We start from the raw sequence: 10625 nt of genomic DNA on the forward strand, positions 1-10625 counted from the left end.
TGTTGTCATTCTGGATGGCCAGATTGCTAGAAAGAATGACAAGAAACTACCATGTGGGGCTTGTTTCAGCTCATGTCATCTTGTTATTGATACCATTACTTGTTTTGAGGTGTTCGGACTGATGTCATGTCAATGCTAATATGGCTAGAATTTGCTAGCTAGCTCACCAACAACTGTAACAATGTATTTGAGAGACAACAAGTTCTCATTGTAAAAATGTATTTATGTTTTCAAGAGACTAAATATAGTTTACATGTTGTCAACAATCCAAGCCAAACCAGTCTATTTTGCCCCATGGTTGCACGCGCATCGGTTTTGTTGCTAAACAACCAACCCCTCTATTACTGTGTCACAATACAATAAATGTGTACAGTATAATATGTTTAAGCTCAGGTTACCAACTGTATAAAAATGATGAATATGTACAATGCCATTATTTGACATGGAAATCAAAGAAAACATTATGTACAAGAGTTGACAACAATTGGTAAATTAAACACCTTTTGTCTAGCTGTGTACCTTCTTTTGCAATGCATCATGGTATTGTCCACTCACTGTCCTCCAGCAATGTGCTCTTTCAATATAGAATATCACTATTAAATATAGGCTACAGACCCAAACAGGACCTTCATCCTGCACATTCATGCGCCTTTCCAATGTATGAGTTCAGTTAGTTCGAGAAAGTCGGCCTATGGGCTATCCTGACCACATTGTACGTATTCAGTCCTGGTGCATCGAAGCCAGGGGACAGACCTCGCTTGTCAAACACATAAAAGTTAAAGAGCTGCCCGTCTTGGGCCTCAAGGGAGACAGACGCGGTGCTGACCCGCAAGACACAAGGGTACTCTTTCTCAAACACCACCCTGAACACCCTGTCCACCAGGTAGTTCAGCTTTATTGTCCTATATCTCTCTGGGATCAGGTCCTCAATCTGGGGACCAAACTGCTGCATGATCAGAACCCCGTCTGCCCCAGCTTTGATCTCATAGAAGGTGATGTTTCCGTAGGTGAAGAAGCCTATGTAAGGGTCTGGATTAGGGGGAGGGATGAGGATCTTCTTGGACTCCCGGAAAGCCCTCTCCATGGCGGGTATTATATGGCTGTAAGCCTTGGCCAACACATCCTGGTTCTGAGGTCTGGTGCCAGCCATCAGCACTACCAGGCCCAGCTTGAGCCTGGGCACCAGTGAGAAGGTGGCTGAGTAGCCGTCTAGGTCTCCGTCTTTACGCACCACCTCGTAGCCCAACTGCTCATTCACCTCCCATGGTGTGCCGGTGCGGTTGGCAAAGTAGTCCTTATCACAGCGGAACAGAGGGGTCAGCATGATTTTCAGGGTGTCAGGCTCCAGGAGCTTGCGATGGTAGGCACCCAGCAGCATCATAGCCAGCTTGGCAAGGTCAGCGGCAGTGGAGAACATCTGGCCTGAGGGGCGGTACCAACCCAGGTCATACAGAGGGGCTGTCTGGCCACTGGAGTAGACGCCCACAGCCATCTGGCTGTGGATCCCTGGGGTGATGTCGAAGCCTGTATCCTCCATCCCCAGCCGGTCGAGGATGTTATCATTGATCCAGCGCTGGTAGTCCATGCCCACCACCTTCTCAGCCATGACGTGGGCCAATAAGGAGAAGGCTAGGTTACTGTAGTGGCATCTGCAAAGCACAGAGCAGCAGAGTGGGAAGTCATTATGATAGGGCAGACTGCAGGGTTAATACAGCCCACAGGAGTGATGGAATTAAACACCTGAGTCGTCTATTTACATCCAAATGAGTAGCAAATATGCTCCATTATATTACACACGCAAATATTTACTGAATGTTAAATGGCACAAGGATATGCACAACATTTTAATTACTATATTGCTCTTCTGATATCGAACGATGGGAATGACTAAGGTCTTACTTGGTGCCAGGGTCTGCAACGAGGACATCGTCTTGCAACAGATTCACTGCAGCCTGTGTTTTCCCCTTCCATAGCAGGTTAGTGGCTCTAAGTCTTCTGGGTAGACCTACAGTTAACAAAACACAACATCTTTAGTGTTTACGAATAAAGAAAGCAAATACATTAATTTAGCTAGTATGACAAATAAAGCTCACAACAATTTAAATTAATTTGAACTAAAATGAGGTCCTCAACTGTTATTCCAGCATGTCGTCTGCAGTGTATGTCACTGGTCATTTAATTTAATGTACAGCTCAGAAATCCATCAGTATCAAAGTCTAGTCAGAAACATCAAATACTCTCCTCAATAAATTATTGAGTTCAACCTTCATGCCTCAATGATCAAAGTGCAAACCTAATCAAATCAAACCTATGTTTCAAAGCAAGGTATTGTAGGGTGCCATATTGAAGTAACAGGCTTGGATTTTGTGGAGTAATATGCTAATAAAAAGACAAGATATACGATTCTGTAGAAGGTGTATGTCACTGGCACATTGGCCTGTATATTTGTGTAGATGTGTACCAAGGTTTTTGTCAATTCAGAGCGTCACCCATCATATAGGGGGAACTCATCGTCCCTCAGCACTCACAGGATCTATTTCTGATGATAAGCAGATGCAGTGACAATCTGAACAGTTTCTGTAACGTCAGAGGTGTTTACCACCTTAGAAGGCAATCTGGAAACCTGCTTAGAGGTTTAAGGGCTCTGACTAGAGATTGCAGTATGGTGGCATTTAAATTAAATCAATGAATAAGATCATCAATATTACATTATAGTGGCCATTTTGGTCATAATAGCATGAACGTTTAACACTGCAGCTGAGCACATAAGGCACAAAACAGGGTTTCCCTCACAGTCGTGTAAAGGGTCGGCATGACCTGGTTTCCAATCCCTGGCGTGGTGGGGGGGTGGGGGGGAGGGTGAGGTCCGTATCTCACCTGAGAGCTGGCTGGCCATCCTTCGCAGGGTGACAGAGGAGGAGCGGATCTGAATCTCTCCACTGTCCAGAAAGATCAGACCGTCTGTCACGTACTTGAGCTCAGAGTCCCGTGACTTGCCCAGAGGGTTTTTAATGGTGAAGTTCTCCACATATTTCTCAAGTGGGTCATCCAGAGAGGCAATCTTCCCATCCTCCCACAGCCTGTACAGCATCAGCGTTGGGAAGATCTTTGAAAGGCTGGCAATCCTGTAGGGCAGGAATCAAACAGGTGTTATTCACTACTGTAAATACCCCGATGCCTGCAAAAAGCTTTTAAAGAAATCATTACAACAAAAAAAATGGCGAGCAAGCACAAATGAGTACTATTCTTCCTTTCAGAGGATTAACTTATTGTAAATTTCTTTCAGTTTCACATGCACTCTCTAAAGCTTTCTACACTCAGGCTTTTGACCTCACAATGTTTTCTCTGCCTCATACCGCAGACATTCTTGCAACAGCATGATTTTTAACTCCATTAACACACTGAGGGGTTTGGAGTTTAAAATGACATCATCATACTACAGAATATGTCTATTCAAGGACCATGCTGACAACACTCAAGACAGGGCTGGAGAGAATCTGGAGCCAATGTTGATGAAGACATAATGAATAATAAATAGCCCATATATAGTTCAAGACATAAAGTTGGTCAGTATTCAATCAAAGGCGCATGGCCGACAAGAGAATTGCAGTCAACTTTTAAAGGTAATTTACGCTTAATCCGCTTAATTTATCGTGAATGCAATCTCCACAAACATACCACAAGTCTGAAGAAAAAAAATACAACAGTGCTGCCAAGGCAGCAACTACTCTACCTGGGCTCCAGAAGAATTAAGGCAGTTATAAAAAATTGTAAACATTACAATACATTCACAACATATTAAGTGTGTGCCCTGTGATGACCCTCCCACTCTGTCTGCCGAATTCTTTCTCTTTGCTCTTGTTTTCCTTAATAGGATGTCGGTGGGCGGAGCTGGGAGGGTCGTCAGCGAAATGGGACACACCTGAGTTCAGGTGTGTCCCAGGACAAATACACCTCTTCCCTCTTCATTGAGGAGAATCTCTCCCTGAAGACACAGATTTTGGTTGTGGCATTTTTGTGGCTGTTTGCGTTTGTTTGCTTTTGTTTGCGTTTGCACCTTTCAACACTCCTCATTATCACATCTATACACGCAACCACTCACTTACACTACTGATTACTGACTACACACACCATTGTTAATTATATTTTGTTTACTTTAGTTGACAACTGTACTCTGAAGCCAGAATACCTGTTACAGCTTTTTGGTACATGACGGTGCATTGTAGTGGCTAACTGTGTCAGAGGCTAATTGCTGTGTGACATCAATGCCTCTATCATGAGCAGCAAGAAAGCTGTGACTGATAGGACATTCACATGCTCAGAGCACGTAGTACGTCATACAATGTAATAGTGCTATGATTGCAAGCTAATGCAATCGGTCAACGGAATTACACACATGTCCCCGAATTAAGAAATTAATATGAAAGGGCTAAGGGTGCTTATAATTAATGACCATGACACCAAAATGAACAGACCTGTCTTGGTCATCCCCCTGGAAGGCCCAAAGAGTCCTGAGATCTCTGCTGCTCCTTACCTATAGATGGTGTATTCATTGGGTGGAGCTGAGAGTGGGTCACTTCCGTTCCTCTTGCCAAAGTTACCAGTCCACAGAACGGTGTCATTGAAAATCACAATGGCCGACAAAGAGGGAAGACTGGCAGGGTTGACACTCTGGCGCAGCAGTGTGTCCACCTGAGTGAGAACATACCACTTATGAGCATTTATATCGACTACTATAGCTGTAAACACTACAAAACAGAAATTCTTACTGAGAAACAAATTGATTCACAGACTCTCCCTCAAGGTTGTACTGTAGTTTCAGTAAACAAGACGTTCAAAAGTTACCCTGGGTCTTGAAGACTTTAAGGCACAAAAATAGACTGCTTCCTATTGATTTGTTGTGATGGAGGTGCATTTACTGCCAAGGCTTGGCAGATGCTGAATGAACTGACATTATTCTTAACTGTCACAGGTAATAGGCAGATGGAATGACTTTATACAATGGACACTGTCAGAATGACAATCTACCTTATAGATTATGTCTCTCTGTTTTTATGAGGGCCAAAGCAGTAATGTCTTAATGTATGCAGGGATATTCGGTTCTGTATAAAAGATACAAGGAGTTCCAATGTGTTTTTGTCATTCTGAGGACATTGTTAATAGGATTCCAATGGGAATTTCAACACTCATCCATAACAGACCGCTGCTTGTATGGATATGTGCTGGGACTGGTAGGACTGCTCTCCTCTCTGTTTTGTAGAATGCCCTTCACTGTCTGAGTTATATTAATGCAGGAGCGGGTCACGTCCAACTCAGAGGCTTCTTTATCAAAAATACTTTCTTTATCAAACATATTTCTCTGCATGGTAATACAATCCCTCTGGGGGAGCGTGTCTAGGCAATTGTTATAAAGCATTATCACTAACACATGTTCCCTGTTCTTAGTTGGACATGAGCAGAATGTGCATAGTCTGAATGACCCAAGGGAGCACTTACCTTTTCTAGTGCCTCTTTCAGGGTAGGGATAGGGTGTTCCAGGGGGAGAGGCTCAGGGAAGCGTGGGCACATCCGTTCTGATTTGGCATTGCCTCCCATGCCTTCATCTGGCAGAGAGACAGAGAGAGATATAGGAAGAAGGGGAAAGAAGTTGGGCGTTTATTGAAATTCACACTTGATGTTGGTGGAGTAATATGTATGACATGACAAGGAGACGAACACAATGTGCCATAATGGACTTCCACAGGACTTCATTAATCACCTGAGTTCCCATGTCTGTAGGCTACCACAAAGGAGCCAATTTGCACACAAACACATAGTCATAAAGGTGCTTAATTCCGAACGCACTGTGAATTTCGAATGAGCAGTTAATGGAGACTTTCATTTACACAGGATTAGATCTAGCCTTTATAGCTCCTAGAGTTACTATAGTCAACAGGCCCATAGGCCTACAGTATGTTAATGAATTCAGATCCAGTACTAGATCATACAGCCATGGTGTGCTACTGAAAGAGTAAACGTGTAAGAAGCAGCACTTCAGTAAAGAATGCAACTGAAGCCTAGGGGTAAAGATGACCGCTACATTTGGGAAATAAAACCATTCACTACACTTTATATTTCTCTGTAAGTTCTCTATAATATTACTTTCTCAAATAGCTGCCACAGAAACTTTTAGCAAAGAAGAAGTTAAGGGGAAAGTACAGTAGTATCTCTCACTGTCATCAGAAATAGGCGGACAATCTAAAAACACCTTTAGCACTACAGTAGGTTGCTTCACTGTGAGCACTGTAGTGGGAAATTATTTGATTCATGATTTCCTGTGTTTGATTTTGTTATCTACTGTAACGTTGATTATGAATGATATGCAATACAAATTATTATACAAGCGAAGAGATGCTGACAATGGCATTCCATTGTTTGGAGAAACCTGAGTTAACCATATATTTTAAATATCATGTTTAAACCCCATGTTAACATAGTACTAATGACATGTTTGGTCAGGTAATTTTCTCATGTTAGTCTACAATTACCTGTTGTAACTGACTACTGATGATCATTTTACTTCTTAAACAGACCTTTGGCCTACAGTTGAACAGACCTACAGACCTTTCCGACTACAGTTGAAGTCGGAAGTTTACATACACCTTAGCCAAATACATTTAAACTCAGTTTTTCACAATTCCTGACATTTAATCCCAGTAAAAATTCCCTGTCTTAGGTAAGTGAGGATCACCACTTTATTTTAAGAATGTGAAATGTCAGAATAATAGTAGAGAGAATTAGTTATTTCAGCTTTTATTTCTTTCATCACATTCCTAGTGGGTCAGAAGTTTACATACACTCAATTAGTATTTGGTGCCATTGCCTTTAAATTGTTTAACTTGGGTCAAATGTTTTGGGTAGCCTTCCACAAGCTTCCCACTATAAGTTGGGTGAATTTTGGCCCATTCCTCCTGACAGAGCTGGGATAACTGAATCAGGTTTGTAGGCCTCCTTGCTCGCACACACTTTTTCAGTTCTGCCCACACATTTTCTATAGAATTGAGGTCAGGGCTTTGTGATGGCCACTCCAATACCTTGACTTTGTTGTCCCTAAGCCATTTTGCCACAACTTTGGAAGTATGCTTGGGGTCATTGTCCATTTGGAAGGCCCATTTGTGACCAAGCTTTAACTTCCTGACTGATGTCTTGAGATTCAATATATCCACATAATTTTCCTCCCTCATGATGCCATCTATTTTGTGAAGTGCACCAGTCCCTCCTGTAGCAAAGCACCCCCAAAACATGATGCCGCCACCCCCGTGCTTCGAGCATGGGATGATGTTCTTCAGATTGCAAGCCTCCCCCTTTTTCATCCAAACATAACGATGGTCATTATGGGCAAACAGTTCTATTTTTGTTTCATCAGACCAGAGAACATTTCTCCAAAAAGTACGATCTTTGTCCCCATGTGCAATTGCACACCGCAATCTGGCTTTTTTATGGCAGTTTTGGAGCAGTGGATTCTTCCTTGCTGAGCGGCCTATCAGGTTATGTCGATATAGGACTCGTTTTACTGTGGATATAGATACTTTTGTTCCCTCCAGCATCTTCACAGGGTCCTTTGCTGTTGTTTTGGGATTGATTTGCACTTTTCGCACCAAAGTACGTTCAGCTCTAGGAGACAGAACGCGTCTCCTTCCTGAGCGGTATGACGGCTGTGTTTATACTTGTGTACTATTGTTTGTACAGATGAACGTGGTACCTTCAGGTGTTTGGAAATTGCTCTCAAGGATGAACCAGACTTGTGGAGGTCTACAATTTTTTTTCTGAGGTCTTGGCTGATTTCTTTTGATGTTCCCATGATATCAAGCAAAGAGGCACTGAGTTTGAAGGTAGGCCTTGAAATACATCCACAGGTACACCTCCAATTGACTCAAATTATGTCAATTAGCCTATCAGAAGCTTCTAAAGCCATGACATAGTTTTCGGGAATTTTCCAAGCTGTTTAAAGGCACAGTCAACTTAGTGTATGTACACCTCTGACCCACTGGAATTGTGATACAGTGAATTATAAGTGAAATAATCTGTCTGTAAACAATTGTTGGAAAAATTACTTGTGTCATGCAAAAAGTAATGTCCTAACCGACTTGCCAAAACTATAGTTTGTTAACAAGACATTTGTGGAGTGGTTGAAAAACAAGTTTTAATAACGCCAACCTAAGTGTATGTGTGTAAACTTCCGACTTCAACTGTATACTTTCTTGTAAACTCTGCAGACAGTGGCTAAGCCTGCTGTCTGAGTTGGAGTCTTTAAGAAGATTTAGTGACCATGTTGACAGAACAGTTGTCTGCTGATAGTGGAGGCCAGTTCGACATTTTCTTTGCTCTAATGCTGGATATTGTATCTCTGTTGCAACTTGTATTAAACCAGAATGATTTTGATTGACTTCATCCACAACTGCTCTTCTCTTTTATTCACCTGAAAATCCATATTTCAAGCACTGTCTGTCTAATCCATTGACCACCCACAGAAAACAGCTAATAGGATTTCACAATCACACCTCAGACAACTGGAATGACTTGCTTGGAAGCACTTCAATGTATCCTCATGTGGCTTCCAGGCAAATAAATCCATTCTGAAGGGAGAACTGCCATGTGTTGGAACTTTTCTCTATTTCCCGAAAACAAATGGACTTTCTAACTAATTTCTAGAGGCTTCTTTGTGTGCAAAATCTCAGATTGTATGTGTCAACGTTAATGCAGAGGAAGCAGGAGCTACATACTGTAATCTCGGTTAACCCAGAACTAAAGTGTCAGGTAATTGGTCAGCTGCTCAATTAAGTTTTGGATCCATGCGTGTTAATAGAAGAGATGATGAGATGCTAGGAAGATGAGCAGAACCGTAACAAGGAGCTCCACCCTCTTTCTTTGCAAGTTATGGGTGAAATGTCTGCTCCCTTTCCGAAATTTGAACGATGCTAATGCCTGCCAAATCATGTCTAAATAACCAGTGACAAAAAACCCAAACACCGGAATTTCTGCTGCTTTCATCCTACACATCCCATTCCTTCCCGACAGATTCTATGGTACCAGTTATGTTTATGTAGATCTGTCCAAGAGAGATTACATGTAAAGATACTGTAACCACTAATATAATCATAAGCTTTGAGTAATCTTTACCCATTTACCTCAGACACAATGTAACAAAATCACAAGAGATTGACAGGCTGAAATGTTTAGAGTGAATTGATGCTGTTTGCTGCATAATATGTTGAATTGCTTGCTCCTGACATTATTTTCAGTTTGGTACTAATGTTTTCACGGACAAGGTTGAATGCAGGGAGTGAGCCTTACCTGGCAGTAACTTTGGCAGCTGGTACTGCCAGAGGAAACATCCTGTCATGACCAGGGAGAGCAACAGGAAGAACACCATGCCCAACTGAGTCCATTTCACCTTCATCTTCTTGGTCTTGGTGAGCCCCTCAATAGCAGCAGCAGGTGCAGGCTGAAACATGCACACCCACGCACACATACACGTGTGCGGGCGCACACACACACACACACACACACACACACACACACACACACACACACACGGTTAGGAATGGGCTTTCAGAATGCGAAGAGATCAACAGGAACGAGGGATTTCACCATGTGGCATATGTCATTTTAGAACATTAGTGAGCTAACTTGCTGAATTACAGTACGTACAGTACTTAGATAATAATCACAATCAAGACTACTTACCACTTGACAAGGATGCATTAAGGGCAGGCAGAAGATAATAAAAAACTCTCTCTCTCTCACTGACTAAGCATCTGAACAATCCACTCAGCGCCATGGACCACCAACTCTCAAATTCCAATAGTGGTTGATGTTCTTCCCTGAAGGTTTCACTGTACAGGGGTATGGCACAGACATGGCTTCCCGTTCTTACATTTTCTCACTGGCCGTGCCATAATCCTGGCCATCAGCACTCCTCTGACAATTAAATTTCCTCTCTGACAACCACGGGCCTCTGACATCATAATCCCCAGATTTACTCCACTAAAGCCCATCTGAGCGGGAGGGGAAATCTTAATCTCTAATCCCCCACGAATCAATTCACTTCAGTCCAGTTTCTGCCACTGCTGGGACCTACCGAGTAGTCCCGGCTGAAAAACATAGCGTCTACTCAACCCTTACAGGAGGAGGGTATGTTTGCCTCATGAGGCACATTAGCGGGGAACATGACTTGACAAGGGAAATCACATGGGCACACCGAGTTAGAGCGCTCCAGCGGACTAATATGTTAAGAGAAGAACACTGACTGAGACATCTTAGAAAGGAATACAACTTCACTCTCTCTATTCCATAGCTAACAGTCACACAAAATACACACTGTACACATAGGCTGCATCCTGTAAAGTACAACTATGTATAGTGTATGGGTGTATGTTCCTTGGCTATGATTCATTCATTGATTCATTGATCTATTTGTGTGACTCAGGCCTAAGGTCATTGTATCAGGTGTCAGTGGGCAGATCGTGGGCCTGAGTCTTCTCGGGGCGGACTAGGAGTTCCTAGGGTTACTGTCATGCTTGGCTGCAGGGAGAGGTAACCACCAATATATATAAACTAAATACAGACACCAAGCTCTAGTAAAG

The 10625-nt window shown here is 42.6% G+C and overlaps 1 protein-coding gene across 1 annotated transcript; it reads right to left on the minus strand.

Annotated features, from left to right (window-relative positions):
• Positions 1-670: 670 nt before the first annotated feature.
• Positions 671-10144, minus strand: lactbl1b (lactamase, beta-like 1b). Its single transcript, XM_039015320.1, has 7 exons — positions 10121-10144; positions 9334-9484; positions 5497-5597; positions 4535-4692; positions 2878-3125; positions 1900-2005; positions 671-1649 (listed from the first exon to the last, which is right to left on the minus strand). The coding sequence occupies exons 1-7, from the start codon at positions 10142-10144 to the stop codon at positions 671-673; spliced, it is 1767 nt and encodes a 588-aa protein (XP_038871248.1).
• Between the last annotated feature and the right edge of the window lie 481 nt (positions 10145-10625).

The sequence above is a fragment of the Salvelinus namaycush genome, chromosome 20, assembly GCF_016432855.1.
Source record: "Salvelinus namaycush isolate Seneca chromosome 20, SaNama_1.0, whole genome shotgun sequence".
NCBI classification, from domain to species: Eukaryota; Metazoa; Chordata; class Actinopteri; order Salmoniformes; family Salmonidae; genus Salvelinus; species Salvelinus namaycush.